The sequence below is a fragment of the Telmatherina bonti genome, assembly GCF_933228915.1.
Source record: "Telmatherina bonti genome assembly, chromosome: 17".
In the NCBI taxonomy this organism is placed as follows: Eukaryota; Metazoa; Chordata; class Actinopteri; order Atheriniformes; family Telmatherinidae; genus Telmatherina; species Telmatherina bonti.
The window spans coordinates 39,904,474-39,926,984 of record NC_136615.1 but is presented as its reverse complement, the minus strand read 5'-3'; the positions used below and the strand labels follow the sequence as shown (position 1 = coordinate 39,926,984).

Here is a 22,511-nt window from a genome sequence, read left to right as displayed (position 1 = left end):
TAGATCTGCATCCGACTGAAAGAGAAATAAACACACCTCTGGTGTGTCGGCTTGTTTCAGGGTTTAAAAGTTAAAAACATGATTTAACTTCTGAACTGTTTCTGATGTTTTGGTTTTTTCCAGACTGACTTGGAGTTTTACGTGACAGTGAGAACTGTTTGTGGTTGTGGCGGGATATGACAGCCTGGGAATATGGCAGTGACGAGTTGTTTGTTTGTGGAGGAAGCTTACGCTGGCCCAGCTGTGCTTCAGGAACTCTCTCCCTGATGATCCGGCAGGCGTCGTACACCATGGTGGACGGCTCAAACTGCATGGTTTTCACCACATTCCCCACACCAATCTTTAACGACAGGGCAACCATGATTGCTGCTCTGCACCTCCACCTGACTCGCACCTGCATGAAGGCGAAAACGTCAGTCAGTAAACAATAAACTCCTCTGACACAGAAAGACCATCAACGCTCATCAGGTTTAAGAGCTTTACAGTTAATTTTCTGTCTTTGCCTTAAATAGAAGAAAAAAAACACTTCACCTCTGAGTCGGGGTCAGTGTGGGAAAAAACATGCAACCGAACAAAAAAGTTGGGTTAATGTAAATAAAAGTAAAATCTAATCAAGCCCGGTACACCATAAACAACATTCCAGATGATTTTATCATAAAATAATTCCTGTTTTATTGTTAATCTATTCTGTGATTCTTTGTGTTCATTTCTTTTTAAATTTTGGTTTGTTTATCATGTTATGTGATTAAAAGTTATCACAATGTTTTCTCCTCTACTTCTCTTCAAGCAAACACGTTTTCTTTGCAGTTTGTGACAAGGGATAAATAAAAACAAGAATATTTAATCATAATTTAGTTGTTTTTTTTTTAACTTGTTTCTATAAAAGTCATTTGTTTGCAAGAATTATTCCAGCTTTTCTGCATTTACTTTCCAAATCTTGACTTTAGGACTTCAAACTCTTCCTGCTCAACCAGTATTTTCTCACTTCTGATGTCTTTTTATTATTATGATGATTATTTACCACAACTCATTATTAGTTGCATTACAACCTGAGAGCCTGTGTTTAACAGTCTTCTTTAAAATATAGCTGCAATCACAACTTCCGTTTGCCTCTACCACATTGCCTCCCAACCATAGTTAAACTTGTGCCCCCATCAGAACCTCCCCCACCGTACACACACAGGAAAAAGGTTAAGCCACATAGAAAACAAAAAAAGTATCATAAAAAGTCACGAATCAACGATGTTTCACTTTCTTCTGATGAGCTCAGCATTTTTTGTGGCTTCTGCTTTTGGTCCCGCCGTCTGTCTGAGGTTGTTCGCAATCATTCTGCACAGTAAACCTCATCCAGCTCATCCAGTACTCACTTCTGTTCCTGAACCAAAGTTAAATTTAGGATTGACATAGTTTATTTCACATTCGTATATAGGAATTTACTTTACATATAGTAAGCTAAAAATGAAATACCGTGAGCTAATTAACTTATTGTTAGCTAAAGTTAATATATAGCAAGCTAAAGCTATCTTAATCTTACTTAAACTTAACCCTCAAACATTGTAAGCTAAGAGTCAATTTAACGTATAGTAAGCCTTAAATCCTTTTAGGCTAAATTTAACATGCATTAAGCTAAATTTAATCAACTTAAATGTTCTTAAAGTCAACATTAAAATACTTTAGGCAAATGGTAGAATTTTTTTTTACTAAAGTTAACAACCTTTTAGTGGAATTTCGGTATTTTAGGTCAATTATTATACTGTAAAGTCATGTTAATACATTTTAGGCTACAGTAAACAGATAGCAAGCTACAGTTAATCTTATACATGCTTGAATTTAGGATAAAACATTGTGAGATGAAGGTAATATATTATGCTAAATTAAATGGATAGCAAGCTAATGTTAATGATCCTAAAACATATTTAAGTTAAGTAAACATATTTAAAGCAAGTTAAACTAAACATATAACAAGACAACTATCTTAAATGTTGTTGAAGTTAATGTTAAGACATTGTAAGCTAAAATTACAATACTTTAAGCTAATTGACCTGTTTTAAGCTAAATATGACAAAAGTGAACATAATAAGCTGAAATGAAAATTTCATAACTCCCGTGGGCTCACCATCTGCGGGAGGAGCCGTAGGGGTCGGGTGCAATGTGAGCTGGGCGGCAGCAGGAGGCGGGGACCCTGGCGGTCCGATCCCTGGCTGCAGAAGCTGGCTCTAGGGACGTGGAACGTCACCTCTCTGGTGGGGAAGGAGCCTGAGCTTGTGCGCGAGGTTGAGCGGTTCCGACTAGATATAGTTGGACTCACCTCGACGCATGGCTTGGGCTCTGGAACCAGAACCCTCGAGAGGGGCTGGACCTTCTTCCACTCTGGAGTTGCTCATGGTGAGAGGCGCCGAGCAGGTGTGGGCATTCTCATCAGCCCCCAGCTTGGTGCCTGCACGTTGGGGTTTACCCCGGTGGATGAAAGGGTAGTTTCCCTCCGCCTCCGGGTGGGGGGACGGGTCCTGACTGTTGTCTGTGCTTATGCACCGAACAGCAGTTCAGAGTACCCACCCTTTCTGGAGTCCTTGGAGGGAGTGCTGGAGGGTGCTCCTTCTGGGGACTCCATTGTTCTGCTGGGGGACTTCAATGCTCACGTGGGCAATGACAGTGAGACCTGGAGGGGAGTGATTGGGAGGCATGGTCCCCCCCCTCTGAACCCAAATGGTGTTTTGTTATTGGACTTCTGTGCTCGTCATGGATTGTCTATAACGAACACCATGTTCCAGCATAAGAGTGTCCATATGTACACCTGGCATCAGGATTCCCTGGGCCGCAGTTCAATGATCGACTTTGTAGTCGTATCGTCGGACCTGCGGCCACATGCCTTGGACACTCGGGTGAAGAGGGGGGCGGAGCTTCAACTGATCACCACCTGGTGGTGAGTTGGCTCAGATGGTGGGGGAGGAAGCCGGTCAGATCTGGCAGGCCCAAACGTGTTGTGAGGGTCTGCTGGGAACGTCTGGCTGAATCCCCCGTCAGAGCGAGCTTCAACTCCCACCTTCAGCAGAGCTTCAACCATGTCCCGGGTGAGGCGGGGGACATTGAGTCTGAATGGGCTGTGTTCCGTGCCTCTATTGCTGAGGCGGCCGGCCGGAGCTGTGGCTGTAAGGTCGTTGGTGCCTGTCATGGCGGTAATCCCAGGACTCGTTGGTGGACACCAGCAGTGAGGGATGCCGTCAAGGTGAAGAAGGAGTCCTATCGGGCCTTCTTGGCCTGTGGGACTCTGGAGGCAGCTGACGGGTACCGGCGGGCTAAGCGGCATGCGGCTTCGGCTGTCGCCAAAGCAAAAACTCGGGCATGGGAGGAGTTTGGCAAGGCCATAGAGGCCATGGAGAAAGACTTCCTGACGCCTTTGAGCAGAGCTGGTGGACTCAGGGGTGGACTCTCCTATCTCTGGGGCTGAAGTCGCTGAGGTGGTTAAAAAGCTCCTTGGCGGCAAGGCCCCGGGGGTGGATGAGATCCGCCTGGAGTTCCTTAAGGCTCTGGATGCTGTGGGGCTGTCCTGGCTGATACGCCTCTGCAGCATCGCGTGGACATCGGGGGCAGTACCGCTGGACTGGCAGACTGGGGTGGTGGTCCCCCTTTTTAAGAAGGGGGACCGGAGGGTGTGTTCCAATTACAGGGGAATCACACTCCTCAGCCTCCCTGGTAAGGTCTATTCAGGGGTCCTGGAGAGGAGGGTCCGCCGGATAGTCGAATCCCGGATTGAGGAGGAGCAGTGTGGTTTTCGTCCTGGTCGCGGAACAGTGGACCAGCTCTATACCCTCTTTGGGGTCCTGGGGGGGGGCATGGGAGTTTGCCCAACCAGTCTACATGTACTTTGTGGACCTGGAGAAGGCGTTCGACCGTGTCCCCCGGGGGCTCCTGTGGGGGGTACTCCGGGAGTATGGGGTACCGGACCCCCTTGTACGAGCTGTCCGGTCCCTGTACGACAGGTGTCAGAGCTTGGTCCACATTGCTGGTAGTAAGTCAGATTAATTTCCAGTGAGGGTTGGACTCCGCCAAGGCTGCCCTTTATCACCGATTCTGTTCATAACTTATATGGACAGAATTTCTAGGTGCAGCCGAGGTGTTGAGGGGATCCGACTTGGTGGCCTCAGGATTGGGTCCCTGCTTTTTGCAGATGACGTGGTCCTGTTGGCTTCATCTGGTCGTGATCTCCAGCTCTCACTTGAGCGATTCGCAAACCTAGTGTGAAGTGGCTGGGATGAGAATCAGCACCTCAAAATCTGAGACCATGGTCCTCAGCCGGAATAGGGTGGATTGCCCTCTCCGGGTCGGGAGTCAGGTCCTGCCTCAAGTGGAGGAGTTTAAATATCTCGGGGTCTTGTTCACGAGTGAGGGAAGGATGGAGAGCGAGATCGACAGACGGATCGGTGCGGCGTCTGCAGTAATGCGGACTCTGCGCCGGTCTGTCGTGGTGAAGAAGGAGCTGAGCCAGAAGGTGAAGCTCTCGATTTACCAGTCGATCTACGTTCCTACCCTCACCTATGGTCATGAGCTGTGGGTCGTGACCGAAAGAAGGAGATCTCGTATACAGGCGGCTGAAATGAGTTTCCTCCGCAGGGTGGCCGGGCTCTCCCTTAGAGATAGGGTGAGGAGCTCGGTCATCCGGGAGGAGATCAGAGTAGAGCCGCTGCTCCTCCGCATCGAGAGGAACCAGTCGAGGTGGCTCGGGCATCTGGTCAGGATGCCTCCTGGACCTCCCTGGTGAGGTGTTCCAGGCACGTCCCTCTGGGAGGAGACCCCGGGGAAGACCCAGGACACGCTGGAGGGATTATATCTCTCGGCTGGCCTGGGAACGCCTCGGGATCCCCCCGCAGAGTTGGCTAACGTGGCTGGGGAGAGGGAAGTCTGGGCTTCCCTGCTTAGGCTGCTGCCCCCGCAACCCGACCCCGGATAAGCGGCAGAAGATTATGATGATGATGAAAATTTCATAAACTAAAGTTAATATATTTAAAGTTAAAGTTAATACATTTTATAATAAATTTAATACATTTAATGCTAAAATGAAAATATTTTATCATACAGTTAATATATTTTAGGCTAAAGACATTTTAAGCTAAATTTAAAAACTTAGCTAAAATTAACATTTTGTCAACAAAAGTTAACACATTTTAAGCAAATATTAACATTTAAAGTTGAAGCTAATGTATAAGCTGAAGTTAACATCTTAAGTAGGACTAAATGATTGATTTTTATTATAGTTGCCATTTAAAATGTTAAAATCAGCAATTAGCAAAATCCAAACAAAATAAATAAATAAATAAATTCTGAATTCTCATGTCATACCGCACATGATCCAGGTTTCAAGCTTTTAGCATTCATAGTTTCACAGTGTCACTTCTTCTGTCGTTATTTCATGTTAACAGTCATTTTAAACACTTTAAAGTTGACATATTACAAGTTACATTTAAAAGGTTTTATGGCAAAGTTAACATATTTCACCATTTTTCTTCAAGAACACAGGACAGGACTTCGAAGCAAAAACCTGATTCACTATGATGAAGACGAATCAAATGGAAGTAAATAAGAATGTTCCTCTAGATTTTACATGCTTCACTTGTTTCTAAGGTGGTTTGCTTTTTGCAAATCAGCTGGGGTGTTGTGTGGAATGGTCGGATGATTTCTACTGGAAAATTCTGTCAGCAACTTGAACAATCCTGTCCTGAACAACCAGATGAAGGATTGAATAGATAATTATCTGTAGGACGTCTGAACATTTCTTTCATCAAAACATTGATAACATTACTCTGCAGTTTGTTTTGTTATAACAAACACATGGGTGTGTAAGTTCCTGTGTCAGAGGAAAAACCTAACAACTCTTTTGACCCTTCTTCGATTCCTGCTGATGAGGTAACACCACCAGTTCCTCTGTCAGATGGGATGAAATGGGTGTTTCACATTAATAGACCTTATGTTAGCAAGCAGCAGTCAAAAGTTAACATCCTGAAAGCTAAAGTTAACAGACTTTGAGTATCTTCTAACATACTATAAGTTAAAGTTACACACTATAAAATTAAATATAGCTCACAGAGTTAACAGATTTTAAGCCGAAGATGCTGAAGAAGCTAAAGTGAGCTAAACGTAACATGCTATAAACCATATAACATATGTACCATAACATAGTATAATTCAAGGTTTATATAATTTAGGCTAAATTAAAAATAGTTAGTGAGCTACAGTTAAAAACGCATTACGTAGCTTTCTGACCTAAAACCCTGCGTTGAGAACTTGTTTGATGACAGTGACATGTATCGTGTCCATTTCTATAGCGGCCGGTTCCAGCAGCGTTGTGAGGCTCAGAAACCGACACTATACGTTTAAGCTGACAGAAATGAATGTTATTCTATTTTAATAATTACTTTACACATTTTTCACGTTCTTTTTTTAATCATTATCTTGATTATAATCTCTCAGATAATTCCCTTAAGCCTGTAGTACATATCCATCCAAAGCTGATGGCATTGAGTGCTTTTCTTAGCACAATAAAAAAAAACACAAAAGCACCTCCTCCTGGCCAAGCTGCACCCTGTACGGTCGAGTCCTGCTTAGCCTTTTCCTTTCATATCGTTGCAACGGGGTGTTTGTTCCTTACCCCATATAAAATCATATATGTAAAAAGGCAGATCGCTGCGCTGCCGTTTTACATTACTGCACTATGCCAATGGTTTACGCACTTTTAAAAGGATTAGTGAATTCAAGTTAATATATATTCTAGCCTAAAGTTAAAATGTAGCAGGCTAAAGCTAACAAAAGTTTAGTTAAAGCTAACATATGTAAATTAAAGCTGACATAAACTAAAGTTATAATTTTAGGCTGAAGTTAAAGACAGACTTCAGACTTTTTCCCGTCAGCGCCCTGTCGACGGCTAATCCAGCCTCCATCCTGCATCCTACCTGACCTGTTAGCTCTCTCCAGCCAGCAGAAGACCATCTTACCATGACTTTAAGGTCCGAAAGTTACATAATGCATCTTTAAATGTAGAAAGGTAATGTTAATATGCTCTAAGCTAAAGTTAACATACTATTAACTGAAATTATTATACTTTAGGTTGAACTTAAAACACAGTAAATATGTTAACACGTTTTGTTATCACTATAAACTATTGGTACATACTGTAAACTAAAGTTAACACACTTAGAAACAGTAAATATATTTTAAGTGGCAGTTAAAATACTGTTACTGAAACTTAACATACTTTAAGCTAAAGTTTACATATATAAGTTTAAGTAAAAAATTGTAAGCTAATATAAAAATATTTTAAATTCAAGTTAACAGGAAACAAAATGAAAAGCGAGGAAATGTTTTTAATCATCCTCTGGAAATAAGATGCACCTACCTGGGCTCACCTGAAATGAGCTGCTGATTTTTTTTTTTTTTTTTAACTTAAATTTAATTCTCTCATTTTCACAATAGCACGCTGAAACCAGTGGGAAGTGACGTTTTTACCTGCTGTAAACCAGTGTTTCAGTGGCAGCCACCTGTCCAGCCAGATGATGAAGTCTGGGTCACACACTTCCTGTCTGAATTAACAGAAAGTAGGAAACCAGGTTAGAAAAATGTTTATGCTGTAATCACGAGCTCTTGCATCAACATGGACCATAAAAAGCACGGCAACCACACCAGAATCAAATGGAAACTGTCAACCCGTCAACTCCAACAGGGTCCTTTGTCCATCTACAACCTACAGACGTGGACGGGGAGCCCTCCCAACACAGGCAGTCATAAACAAAACAAGATAGAACAAAACATAATAATAAGATAACCAGAACCTTCAAATGGAGATAAAAACCCAAAGTGGTGCGATCAGTGTAGGCTAATTGTCAACAAGATGGCAGGACTGCAGCATGAGGTATAATTCATGTCTAAAATTCCTATGTTTTTTCATATTGCAGGGTTATGTCAGTTTTTTCCAATACCATGCAGCCCTCGTCTGAAGTGGACTGGATTAGGTTCAGGATCCATATGACTGATACGAGACATCGTCACTGATTTAACACAGTGATGGGTCTGTGATTGTAACCGGAGGATAACTGGATTATAATGAATTTACCTGGTCGGTGAAAGTGAACTTTATTATGAACTGATGATAAATGAACGCTGAGCTGAATAATGAGTTTCTGTTGACAGACATCCCTCATTCCACAGTTCCAATAAGACTGGATTCAGGATCAATGAGACAACATCACAGCGTATCAATACATTCACTTCGCTCAAATCAATCACAATAATCGCATTCTTCTAGATCAATCATATGAATGGACGGACATACAGATAGTGAAATGAAAGAGTGATGTTGACAAAACAAAGGGTGAGAATAATCATGTATGTACAGTATATAAACACAGTTCATTCATAAGCACCTTTAAAGTGTTCCACACACACAAAAGAAAAAAAGCATTTTATTTATTTTATTTGTAGACAATAATAATGTGAAACCTTCCCGCAGTGCACGTGACACAGCGTGTCCAATCAGCCTCCATCTCTGCAGACGGGAACGCTTTCGTCTGGTGTTTCTGACTTCTCTCTACTGGATGTTTGGTGGAAAAGCTCAGCTTTTTATTTGCTTCAGGATGAGGAGAGGGTTTGCTCAGTGGGCTGATGTCCCAACTCGCTCGAGCTCGTCTCTGCTCTAAAATGACAGGGTTCTAGTGAGATCAGATGTTCTGTGACCATTTCCTGTTTTTAAAGCCTTCAATGCCATAAAAGGAGATTTCTGTCATGAGTATGCTCCCTGCCATGATTCAGCTGGGAAAACTAAACGCTTTCTGCACCAAGCAGAGGCTCCGTTTGTTTGCTTCAAGAAAAGATTTCAGCTGATTTGTCTGAAGCTCATTCATGTCTACTCAGGTCTGGTTAAAAACCCTGTTTTACTGCCAAAAAGCCCAGACTACTTTAATTCTTCCTCTTCAACTCATATGAGGTCAAAAAGAGACAAATAATCATGCTTCAAGTCTGCAGACAACTAAAACTGTTGCGTTTTTACTTCCCAGACCTCCCAGAGGAAGTGTGGAGTCATAACAGTAATTACTGTAGTTACTGAGGAATGAGGAAGAAGGTCGAGCCGAACTTCATCAAAACAACAGCAGAGGAAACCTGCTGACATGTTCCGGAGGAAGAACCACGTTGCAGCAAAAACATTTCCAACCCCAGTTCCTAAAAATGCTCCTCAAGCATGGAAGATCTCCCCCTGTATTTCACCTCCATGCCCAGAGACTGAGAAGGAATCCCTGTGCGCCAGGGACAAGGCTGCAGTCCAGACCTTTCACCAAAACATCTGGAACATCATGAGGGCAGGAGGGCTGTTGAGCAGCTAGAAGAGTATTCTTCTTTCCACGGTCACCTTGTGCAGGGAAAGGGGATGGGATCGCAGTCAGGATTCAACACAATCTGCTGGTTTTACTGGGCTATTCATCATGAACTGGCTCGAACTGATGTGTCTGGAAGCGCCCTGTTGTCTGGTGAAGTGGTGCTGTGCAAACAGAGCTGAATGGAACTGAATCCTGCATTAGGCCAGAGTGGCACAACATTCCTCTCCTAAAAGTCCAGCAGCTGGAATCCTCCCTTCCCAGACGGTTGTTACAGGAAGACGGGATGTTACACAACGGAGATGGGTTGGAGTTAAAGCAGTAAATAAAGCTGTTTACATCATGCTTCTGATATGAGGTTCTATAAATGAAGCTGTCCTTCATGTGACGCTGTTTTCCCGTCTGTCCAGAGTGACAGCAGCTAGCTGTCATTCCCTAACCCAACATTTGGTTTGTCTCTGACAGTCAGATACCGTAGATCATGTTTATCTGGTGTCATTCAGCCCCAACCGAGTCTGTGCAGACTTCATTATCTCCTGCCAGAGCAACACACACACATCTTCCTCCAGCAAAACGTCTTCAGGAAGCTGCTGTTTTCAGCAGTCTGCTTGTGTTCTCCTCGTGGTCGTTTCACAGGAATCCCGGTGAAGATGAGCTGCAGACCGGGCCGTAGGCTCGGTTCTGACATCAGCAGGGACGTAATGATGTCAGAGGCCCTGTAAGATGGGCTTTTTGCACTTTTGCAAGGTGTTTCATTCCAGTCTCAAGTCATTTAAATGGGATTGAAAATCTGAAAAAAATTAAAGCTTGAATAACGGTTTATAATCCAACATGTTCCTTTAATAAGAATTATTTTCATTAACCCTTTAAGATCCGCGTCTACCATTTGGTAGAAGTAAATTTAAAGTGACTTTCATGAATTTCTTTAAAAATATGTTGAAATAAACGTGCCTGAGCATCTCTGCCTGTTGGTTTGGGTATGTAAAACCCAGACAAAGGACACGTTCACATCAGCCTCTCTGATCCCAATCCGAGTCCGTTTGCTCGGAAAGTCCGCTTCGTTTGGGGAAATGTGAGTCCGCCAAACGAATTCTGATTCGGACCAACGCCATGTAATGACAAGCGAGTGCTTTTCCTTTATGTTGCACTGCTAAGGTTGTGCTAACTTTGCTGAAGCTGTTACGGCCTGTGTGTAGTATGCAGTGCTGATACGAAGTGTGATCTGTGTGTGATGCGGTCTGTGAGTTTGATCTGTAACTTTAAGAATGACTCGTCACAATAAATGATCAGTTCCATTGAGTGGAGCAAACCTTCCATGTTGATACATACAGTCCTCTCAGTTGTTAGCATTAGCATAGCTGTAGCTAAGCTAACCTAGCCGAGTGTTAGCTGACACTGTAAAAGCAAGAGATGGAGAAATGATTATAAAATCTGTGCCTGTAATAAGTAGAGCTGACCACTACTAGTATGGTCTATTTCATAAGGCTTTGAAACTTTGACTCTTTTCAGTACAAATCGAAGCTCCGCAAGGCTTCATCGACCCATCTCTCATTCATGACCATGATATACTTCTAATGCACCTCTTTCAAATGTTTTAAAACTGTGAAACAGTAAAATGCCAAGCGGCAACCTCCGGCGGTTAAAAGTGACGTCTATGGAGAAGTAACAAAACCTGCAGTTCCCCCTTCATCCACTAGGGGCTGCAAAACAGAGCAAATCCCCATTGAGTCCCATGTTAAAAAGACCAACTTCACAGCAGAAATAAACATGTTTACAGTAGAAATAAGCACGTTTACAGTAGAAATAAACATGTTTACAGTAGAAATAAACATGTTTACAGCAGAAATAAACACGTTTACAGTAGAAATAAACATGTTTACAGTAGAAATAAACACGTTTACAGTAGAAATAAACATGTTTACAGCAGAAATAAACACGTTTACAACAGGAATAAACACGTTTACAGTAGAAATAAACATGTTTACAGTAGAAATAAACATGTTTACAGTAGAAATAAACACGTTTACAACAGGAATAAACACGTTTACAGCAGAAATAAACACATTTACAGCAGGAATAAACACGTTTACAGCAGGAATAAACATGTTTACAGCAGAAATAAACATGTTTACAGCAGAAATAAACATGTTCACAGCAGAAATAAACATTTTTACAGCAGGAATAAACATGTTTACAGCCTGGTTCAAAAAATCCATTTTAGGTTTAATACATCAGGTTTACATTCATGACAACTGTGGGGGGAATGAATTTTTTTCCAACTCGCCTGTTTAAAAGTAATTTAATCTTGAGGTTCAGCATATTTAGGGGCGTGTCCTTTTGATTGACAGGTACCCAATCTCCCGTTTCAAATCAGAAGAACGTAGAACAACCGCGGTTTTTAGCCGGTTAACAACGTGACTTAGCTTTAGCCCGCTTACTTCTGTTAGCTGGTTAGTTAGCGTAATATTGCATAAATTAGGAGCATCTTGTCTCAGAAAGATGCAGAAAAATTAGTCCATGCCTTTATTACTTCTAGACTGGATTACTACAATTCCTTATTTATTATTTGTCCCAAATATGCCCTGAAAAGTCTCCAGCTGATCCAAAATGCTGCAGCGAGGGTTCTGATGAGGACTAGCAGGAGAGATCATATTTCACCAGTTTTAGCCTCTCTACACTGGCTCCCAGTTAAATCCAGGATAAAGTTTAAAATTCTTCTCCTCACATATAAAGCTCTCCATGACCAAGCTCCATTGGACATAAAAGATCTTATAGTTCCATATATTCCAAATAGAGCACTTGGCTCTCAGACTGCAGGTTTACTGGTGGTTCCCAGAGTCTCAAAGAGTACTATGGGAGGAAGGGCCTTTAGCCATCAGGCTCCTCTCTTATGGAACCAGCTCCCACCGTGGGTTCGGGAGGCAGACTCCCTCCACACCTTTAAGATGGAGCTGAAAACCTTCCTTTTCCATGATTCTTATAGTTAGGATATGAGCATCTCCTGAGTTGGTGTCTGCATGTACGGGACCCAACTGTCCAGGTTCTGCTCATTGCTCTTATAGTTATGGGTAGTCTAGCCATCCATTACTTATGTAGCAATGGGGATGTTACCTGATGCACTGAGAAGTACCTCGCTCTATTTCTCTAATATATTAATGTATAAATATATGCCAATATTGCCGTCTCTAACATATTCCTCCTTTTTTCCGCAGGTCTTCCTGAATAAGTGCAGTTGTACATGTTGATCTGTCTTTCCTGTCCTCTCCACCCCAACCAGTCGAGGCAGATGGCTGCCCTCCCTGAGCCGGGTTCTGCCGGAGGTTTTCTTCCTGTTAAAGGAGAGTTTTTTCCTTCCCACTGTCGCCTCGTGCAGCTCAGGATGGAGGATTGGATCGAAGTTATGACTCGATGCAATCGGTTGGTTTCTATTATAGGATATGTATGAACTGGCCTGAAATGATGTGAATGTAAAGTGTCCTGGGACAACATTGTTGTGAAGTGGCGCTGTACAAATATTGAGCTTCAACTCAGCTCTTCAGAAACCTATGGGTGACGTTATGGAGGCTCCTCCCATCATTTATATGCAGTCTATGCTTTTAACTGATATTTTTGTTGTTGTAACTGTTAAGGGACCAAAACAGAAGTTAGTTAATGCTTTATGTATAATTTTTTTAATTAATCGGCTATTAGATTTTTTTTCATCCAACAATCATAATCGGCATCGGCCTAAAATCCATATCGATTGGGCCCTCTTCCCTACCATCCCCTGCATCCTACCATCCCAGCCATCCTACCAACATGCCTTTGGAACAAAAGTGGCCGTCAAAATGGTGGTCTTAAACTGCTTTACTCGTGGAAGCAAACAGAAATAAATGTATTTACAAAAAAAAGTTGGTTACTGCACAAATTCAGCGAGGAGGTCCAGAAATCTGGAAACTGACTAATCACAAGGGTGTACTTCCACGTAACCGTGCTGCGTAGCAGAGTGCATGTCAGGTCTGGAAGAGGTGGAGGAGGCAAACTTACGCAGAGCCTATGAGGGAGACACTATAACAGGCCTTTAATCCCTATAAATTAAACTTTATTCCCAGAAATTTGTGACATAAACAGAACAGCGAAGCTAAAACGTGTCACCACTGCAGACCTGGCAACAAACCAGCAGAACTGAAGTTTTAGGAGTAATCTGCAGTAATATTCAGAAAAATAGCGTCTGAGCTGATTACCCCAATAAATGAACGTTTTGCGTCCCGTTAATGTCTTGGAAATGAGGTGATGTGAGCTCTGTCAGTCAGGTTGCTGTGTAAAGACTCCCCCGGCTATCGCTCCTCTTACATCCCCATAATGATCCATAACCATATAAAACTGTGTAATGTTGTGTCAGTCATCAGTTATGTATCAGATGTTGCTAGGCAACAGCAACAGGGATCTCCTTCCATCTGGGGGAACTATGGCCGTATGACATTCCACAGGTAAAAACCTGCGTCTGGTCTGGAGTTTATTCTGAGCTTTCTCCTCCACTTGACGCTGCTTTTGCTGGTTGACTCTATTCTTTATTCTGGATTCTTTATCCTGCTTCCTGCAGGTGATAAAATGAGTTAGTTGTGTCGGAGTCCGTTGTTGGGACTGTGAGCTAGTCTGTTGTCGGTTCCACGTCGCTCTTTTTATATCCAAACCACATCCAGACAGAAATTTCCCTCTTTTTAGGAACAAGCTCATCAGTTTGGGTTGGCTGCTCATCTTTTAGTGAATTGTCCTCTGAAACACGTCTGCTGCCGTCTTCCTCCATGTTTGTTTATATATTGCAGCATGCCGTAAAGCGCATCTTAGCGTAAAATACTGCAGTAAAGCAGCTTATGATGGCGTAAACGATAGAGCCTGGTATGAAACATTTTCTATCGTCCAGACGATATATATCGACATATCGACCAGCCCTACCTCATATCATCTACTTGTTGGTGCTAAACAACACAAACTCAGCTCTATTTTTAGACTTTAAAGTGAAATCTTGTATCCAGATGAGTCTATTTGTGAACTCGAAGCAGGAGTTGTCATTAAAACATCCACTCTGAACATTTTCTCTTCACTTCCACCCCTGCAAAGGAATTCAGCTGAGGCTCTGGATCCCAACATGAGCAGAGGGGAAGGGCCGAGGCTTTCATCAGACTTATGTCACTGGCAGCCAGCATTACAAGCCGCCGCTCATCCAAAAGCAACACAGAAATATGAGGCCACAGATTCTGTGGCAGAGCGAAGATAACACGTTTGAGACGGATTTCATCAGAGTGAAAACAAAGCAGTCCAGACAGGAAGGATCTGGGTACAAACATATCCACTGTCAGACTTACTGAGTTGGGACAACTGAAATAAGCATTACTCCAAAACAGGAAAAACTGAATATTTTTATGATGTTAATAAAAATTTAAAAGCTAGTTGGACCTTTTTTGGTGTTACTTCTCAATAATCTGAGTCGTGGTGATCCTGAGCACCTGGAAATAAGGTATCTGGATTTCATGGAAGCTTTGTGAGGCACGCTTGTTGTTTAAACAACCTGAAGTGACCTGAAAGCTGATTGTCTTTGTTACTATGGTTACATGTTTTTTTTTTTTAATTTGGAATTAAATCATTCTGAATTACAGTATTCTGCTTCAGTTTTACATTGAAAAAGTATTTCTGAATTGTGGTTTACATAGTAAACACATTTATTCACCTTTATTTAATTCTGCTTTAGTTCGGTGAGTTAGGAAGGGTTCTGATTGGACAGAGAGTAGACGTGGCGTATTTACATCTACCGGAAATAAACAAACTCTCCTTTGGGCTGTAACGTGGAAAAATAAACTATAAGAACCAATTTCACTTTGATTTTTCATATAATTTTGAAGCTCCAGCTCTGAAACTGACCACAAGTCAAACTCAAACTAATCAGTGTTATCTGTGAGACAGCGGCATGTTCATACCAGAAATCTGGAATAATCTGCGCTCCTACACAGCCTGCAGGTTTACTGGCGGGACAGGAATCCGCTTGTTGCTGCGCTGAAAAACTTGCCTTGTTAAGAATATTTGATGCCTTTTTGTTTCAAGGTTTTCTGAATTACTCAGACTGTGATGTGGATGAATGTAAATTAATCCAGCAAGCTGTGTGTTAAAACTCCAGTTCTTTACATTTCCTCAAAAGAACTAAGAGCTCCTTTTCCTCCTGGTATGACTGGACCCTACCGGCATCTGGACACCGGTTGTATGACTGGACCCTACTGGCATCTGGACACCGGTTGTATGACTGGACCCTACTGGCATCTGGACACCGGTTGTATGACTGGACCCTACTGGCATCTGGACACCGGTTGTATGACTGGACCCTACTGGCATCTGGACACCGGTTGTATGACTGGACCCTACCGGCATCTGGACACCGGTTGTATGACTGGACCCTACCGGCATCTGGACACCGGTTGTATGACTGGACCCTACTGGCATCTGGACACCGGTTGTATGACTGGACCCTACCGGCATCTGGACACCGGTTGTATGACTGGACCCTACCGGCATCTGGACACCGGTTGTATGACTGGACCCTACCGGCATCTGGACACCGGTTGTATGACTGGACCCTACTGGCATCTGGACACCGGCTGTATGACTGGACCCTACTGGCATCTGGACACCGGTTGTATGACTGGACCCTACCGGCATCTGGACACCGGTTGTATGACTGGACCCTACCGGCATCTGGACACCGGTTGTATGACTGGACCCTACTGGCATCTGGACACCGGTTGTATGACTGGACCCTACTGGCATCTGGACACCGGTTGTATGACTGGACCCTACTGGCATCTGGACACCGGCTGTATGACTGGACCCTACTGGCATCTGGACACCGGTTGTATGACTGGACCCTACTGGCATCTGGACACCGGTTGTATGACTGGACCCTACTGGCATCTGGACACCGGCTGTATGACTGGACCCTACTGGCATCTGGACACCGGTTGTATGACTGGACCCTACTGGCATCTGGACACCGGTTGTATGACTGGACCCTACTGGCATCTGGACACCGGCTGTATGACTGGACCCTACTGGCATCTGGACACCGGTTGTATGACTGGACCCTACTGGCATCTGGACACCGGTTGTATGACTGGACCCTACTGGCATCTGGACACCGGTTGTATGACTGGACCCTACTGGCATCTGGACACCGGCTGTATGACTGGACCCTACTGGCATCTGGACACCGGCTGTATGACTGGACCCTACTGGCATCTGGACACCGGCTGTATGACTGGACCCTACTGGCATCTGGACACCGGTTGTATGACTGGACCCTACTGGCATCTGGACACCGGTTGTATGACTGGACCCTACTGGCATCTGGACACCGGCTGTATGACTGGACCCTACTGGCATCTGGACACCGGTTGTATGACTGGACCCTACTGGCATCTGGACACCGGTTGTATGACTGGACCCTACTGGCATCTGGACACCGGTTGTATGACTGGACCCTACTGGCATCTGGACACCGGTTGTATGACTGGACCCTACTGGCATCTGGACACTGTATGACTGGACCCTACTGGCATCTGGACACCGGTTGTATGACTGGACCCTACTGGCATCTGGACACCGGTTGTATGACTGGACCCTACTGGCATCTGGACACCGGTTGTATGACTGGACCCTACTGGCATCTGGACACCGGTTGTATGACTGGACCCTACTGGCATCTGGACACCGGTTGTATGACTGGACCCTACTGGCATCTGGACACCGGTTGTATGACTGGACCCTACTGGCATCTGGACACCGGTTGTATGACTGGACCCTACTGGCATCTGGACACCGGTTGTATGACTGGACCCTACTGGCATCTGGACACTGTATGACTGGACCCTACTGGCATCTGGACACCGGTTGTATGACTGGACCCTACTGGCATCTGGACACCGGTTGTATGACTGGACCCTACTGGCATCTGGACACCGGTTGTATGACTGGACCCTACTGGCATCTGGACACCGGTTGTATGACTGGACCCTACTGGCATCTGGACACCGGCTGTATGACTGGACCCTACTGGCATCTGGACACCGGTTGTATGACTGGACCCTACTGGCATCTGGACACTGTATGACTGGACCCTACTGGCATCTGGACACCGGTTGTATGACTGGACCCTACTGGCATCTGGACACTGTATGACTGGACCCTACTGGCATCTGGACACCGGTTGTATGACTGGACCCTACCGGCATCTGGACACTGTATGACTGGACCCTACTGGCATCTGGACACCGGTTGTATGACTGGACCCTACTGGCATCTGGACACTGTATGACTGGACCCTACTGGCATCTGGACACCGGCTGTATGACTGGACCCTACTGGCATCTGGACACCGGTTGTATGACTGGACCCTACTGGCATCTGGACACCGGTTGTATGACTGGACCCTACTGGCATCTGGACACCGGTTGTATGACTGGACCCTACTGGCATCTGGACACCGGTTGTATGACTGGACCCTACTGGCATCTGGACACCGGCTGTATGACTGGACCCTACTGGCATCTGGACACCGGCTGTATGACTGGACCCTACTGGCATCTGGACACCGGTTGTATGACTGGACCCTACTGGCATCTGGACACCGGCTGTATGACTGGACCCTACTGGCATCTGGACACCGGTTGTATGACTGGACCCTACTGGCATCTGGACACCGGCTGTATGACTGGACCCTACTGGCATCTGGACACCGGTTGTATGACTGGACCCTACTGGCATCTGGACACCGGTTGTATGACTGGACCCTACTGGCATCTGGACACTGTATGACTGGACCCTACTGGCATCTGGACACCGGTTGTATGACTGGACCCTACTGGCATCTGGACACTGTATGACTGGACCCTACTGGCATCTGGACACCGGTTGTATGACTGGACCCTACTGGCATCTGGACACCGGCTGTATGACTGGACCCTACTGGCATCTGGACACCGGTTGTATGACTGGACCCTACTGGCATCTGGACACCGGTTGTATGACTGGACCCTACTGGCATCTGGACACTGTATGACTGGACCCTACTGGCATCTGGACACCGGTTGTATGACTGGACCCTACTGGCATCTGGACACCGGTTGTATGACTGGACCCTACTGGCATCTGGACACCGGTTGTATGACTGGACCCTACTGGCATCTGGACACCGGTTGTATGACTGGACCCTACTGGCATCTGGACACCGGTTGTATGACTGGACCCTACTGGCATCTGGACACTGTATGACTGGACCCTACTGGCATCTGGACACCGGTTGTATGACTGGACCCTACTGGCATCTGGACACCGGTTGTATGACTGGACCCTACTGGCATCTGGACACCGGTTGTATGACTGGACCCTACTGGCATCTGGACACCGGTTGTATGACTGGACCCTACTGGCATCTGGACACCGGCTGTATGACTGGACCCTACTGGCATCTGGACACCGGTTGTATGACTGGACCCTACTGGCATCTGGACACTGTATGACTGGACCCTACTGGCATCTGGACACCGGTTGTATGACTGGACCCTACTGGCATCTGGACACTGTATGACTGGACCCTACTGGCATCTGGACACCGGTTGTATGACTGGACCCTACCGGCATCTGGACACCGGTTGTATGACTGGACCCTACTGGCATCTGGACACCGGTTGTATGACTGGACCCTACTGGCATCTGGACACTGTATGACTGGACCCTACTGGCATCTGGACACCGGCTGTATGACTGGACCCTACTGGCATCTGGACACCGGTTGTATGACTGGACCCTACTGGCATCTGGACACCGGTTGTATGACTGGACCCTACTGGCATCTGGACACCGGTTGTATGACTGGACCCTACTGGCATCTGGACACTGTATGACTGGACCCTACTGGCATCTGGACACCGGCTGTATGACTGGACCCTACTGGCATCTGGACACCGGCTGTATGACTGGACCCTACTGGCATCTGGACACCGGTTGTATGACTGGACCCTACTGGCATCTGGACACCGGCTGTATGACTGGACCCTACTGGCATCTGGACACCGGTTGTATGACTGGACCCTACTGGCATCTGGACACCGGCTGTATGACTGGACCCTACTGGCATCTGGACACCGGTTGTATGACTGGACCCTACTGGCATCTGGACACCGGTTGTATGACTGGACCCTACTGGCATCTGGACACTGTATGACTGGACCCTACTGGCATCTGGACACCGGTTGTATGACTGGACCCTACTGGCATCTGGACACTGTATGACTGGACCCTACTGGCATCTGGACACCGGTTGTATGACTGGACCCTACTGGCATCTGGACACTGTATGACTGGACCCTACTGGCATCTGGACACCGGTTGTATGACTGGACCCTACTGGCATCTGGACACCGGTTGTATGACTGGACCCTACTGGCATCTGGACACCGGCTGTATGACTGGACCCTACTGGCATCTGGACACCGGTTGTATGACTGGACCCTACTGGCATCTGGACACCGGTTGTATGACTGGACCCTACTGGCATCTGGACACCGGCTGTATGACTGGACCCTACTGGCATCTGGACACCGGTTGTATGACTGGACCCTACTGGCATCTGGACACCGGTTGTATGACTGGACCCTACTGGCATCTGGACACCGGCTGTATGACTGGACCCTACTGGCATCTGGACACCGGTTGTATGACTGGACCCTACTGGCATCTGGACACTGTATGACTGGACCCTACTGGCATCTGGACACCGGTTGTATGACTGGACCCTACTGGCATCTGGACACCGGTTGTATGACTGGACCCTACTGGCATCTGGACACCGGCTGTATGACTGGACCCTACTGGCATCTGGACACCGGTTGTATGACTGGACCCTACTGGCATCTGGACACCGGTTGTATGACTGGACCCTACTGGCATCTGGACACCGGCTGTATGACTGGACCCTACTGGCATCTGGACACCGGTTGTATGACTGGACCCTACTGGCATCTGGACACCGGTTGTATGACTGGACCCTACTGGCATCTGGACACCGGCTGTATGACTGGACCCTACTGGCATCTGGACACCGGTTGTATGACTGGACCCTACTGGCATCTGGACACCGGCTGTATGACTGGACCCTACTGGCATCTGGACACCGGCTGTATGACTGGACCCTACTGGCATACCGGTTGAAGTCTAAAACAAATTATTTCTTGTGCTGCGGGAGCATGTCGTCCTGGCCAAATATGGCTGAGTTAAAACACTACGCTATCTGAAGCACCCTGGAATGAGAAGCAGGTTTCCTGAACTGGTGCGAGTGCTGTCAGCAAAGCGGTGTGCACACATCCTGCCTGCAGCAGCGTTCACGCTCATGTTAGGCTGAAACAGGCGAATTCGACCCAGGATACAGGAAACCATTTAGTTAGTCTTCACTGAATTTCAACTAGCAGGATTATTTTTGGAAATAAAATCTGAAGAAAACATCAGGAGTGTGTTGTGTAACCTGCATGCAGGAAGGAAAACATCACATCCACGTGTTACCAACCCAGAAAAAGAGCGCGTCACAAACTCAAACCAACATAAAGCCGGGGAAGGTGATGTTGGGGAGCTAGCAGGATGTGAGAGTGGCTCCTCCCCTGCTGGTTCTGCTCCTTGCATGATGTTTTTACCGGCATTTATCTGTTGATGCTATAAATAATCCAATCTGAAACGTCCATGACTAAAATGTTGAGTCTCCGTGTAAAATGTAAATAAAAACAGAATCTGAGCCGGTCATATTTTCTCCCCAGTAGAAGATAAACATCATGTCAGATGATGAAACAGACATTTATCATCTGTTTGAAAATATGAATCTGATGTTGCAACACATCTGTGAAGAGCTGGAACAGAAGCCTGGAAGAGGAATGGGGGAGCTTTTGCTGGTTTAACTGGGAACCGGTCAGTAACATGACTGGCCATGAAAGGAGGCAGTCTCTCAGATGGAAAGTTGGACAGATGTTCATCAATAGATTTCTGCAGTATACTTGCATAAGACACAATAAAAACCCAAAACAGCCATAGTTTGGTCTCCATGTTTAACTGGCAGGTGGAGGAAGTTTTCTTCTTCACGCCGGTCTGGTCCTCTCTTATGCTAAATACTAGTGCAGCGCCACCTCTGGTGGGAATGGGGAGATATTATGCTAATCTGTTGCTTTCCTTATACAGGCTGTTATGAATTGGCTTCATTATGTTTTGGTTTTTTTCCTGTAAGTAAAGAGTCTTGAGATGGCATTGCCGTAATTTGAAGCTATAAAAATAAAGTTGAATTGAATTGAATTCTAATAGTTTGGCTGGTTTGACCAAAGTGCAGTGTGAACAGGATCTCGGTCCGCATGGATACATCCCCCAACAGCTGGACCGGGCCCCCACTCGGACCGGGCCTAGCGGACTATCCTGATGTGAATGCACCCTCATGATCACAATTTACCCCACAGATACTGATGATGATGAAGCTCTTTTCTACACAAAACAAAGTGCTTCATATAAAAGCAGATAAAATTAAGTTAAAACTTGGAAAAAAAATACAAGAAAAATTTAAAATGACATTACGTAATACCTGATCATTGTGTTTAGAAATAGCCAGTACCCTCCCAGTTATTACATCAGCTCTGAGTCATGCTCCAGAAATCATAAATGCTGCACAGTAATTCTGACAGGGTTTCACTTAAACATTTAGACCCACTGAGACAAAACCCAGTAGAGACGCATTATGATTACTAAAACTATGGCTGCACAACATTAAAAAACTGACTTTTTGATTCTTTTTATTCCTCCAATGTTAAAAAAATGCAGCAATTTTCAGATTACTTGAAGAGCACTTTAAGTTCCTGCTGCTGCTGGGTTTCGTCTGCATATGAGAGTTATTCTTATCACTTCCTTTTAATGCGCTTGGTCTGAGTGCATGTCTCCCCCTGTCATGTGCAACGTGAAGTGACACCTGTTTGTCAGGTATCTTTGAGTTTGATGAGAACTATTTGCCTCCTTTAAAGCAGGACCTGCAATGTAACTATTGCACACATGCATGGCAGTAGCGAAGCTCCAATTGTGCAGCTATGATGTAGCGATTCAATGCTAGCC

The 22,511-nt window shown here is 45.4% G+C and overlaps 1 protein-coding gene across 2 annotated transcripts in view; it reads right to left on the bottom strand.

The window, feature by feature from the left end:
- Nucleotides 1-22,511, bottom strand: part of tln1 (talin 1) — a 170,198-nt gene that overhangs the window by 137,227 nt on the left and 10,460 nt on the right. For both annotated transcript variants that reach the window (XM_079256574.1, XM_079256575.1), the window contains exons 2-3: nucleotides 7,498-7,571; nucleotides 232-394 (exon numbers count right to left, since the gene is read on the bottom strand). In XM_079256574.1, coding sequence (XP_079112700.1) covers nucleotides 232-361 — 130 coding nt within the window. In that variant the 5' untranslated portion in view covers nucleotides 362-394; nucleotides 7,498-7,571. The remainder of the gene's footprint in view (nucleotides 1-231; nucleotides 395-7,497; nucleotides 7,572-22,511) is intronic.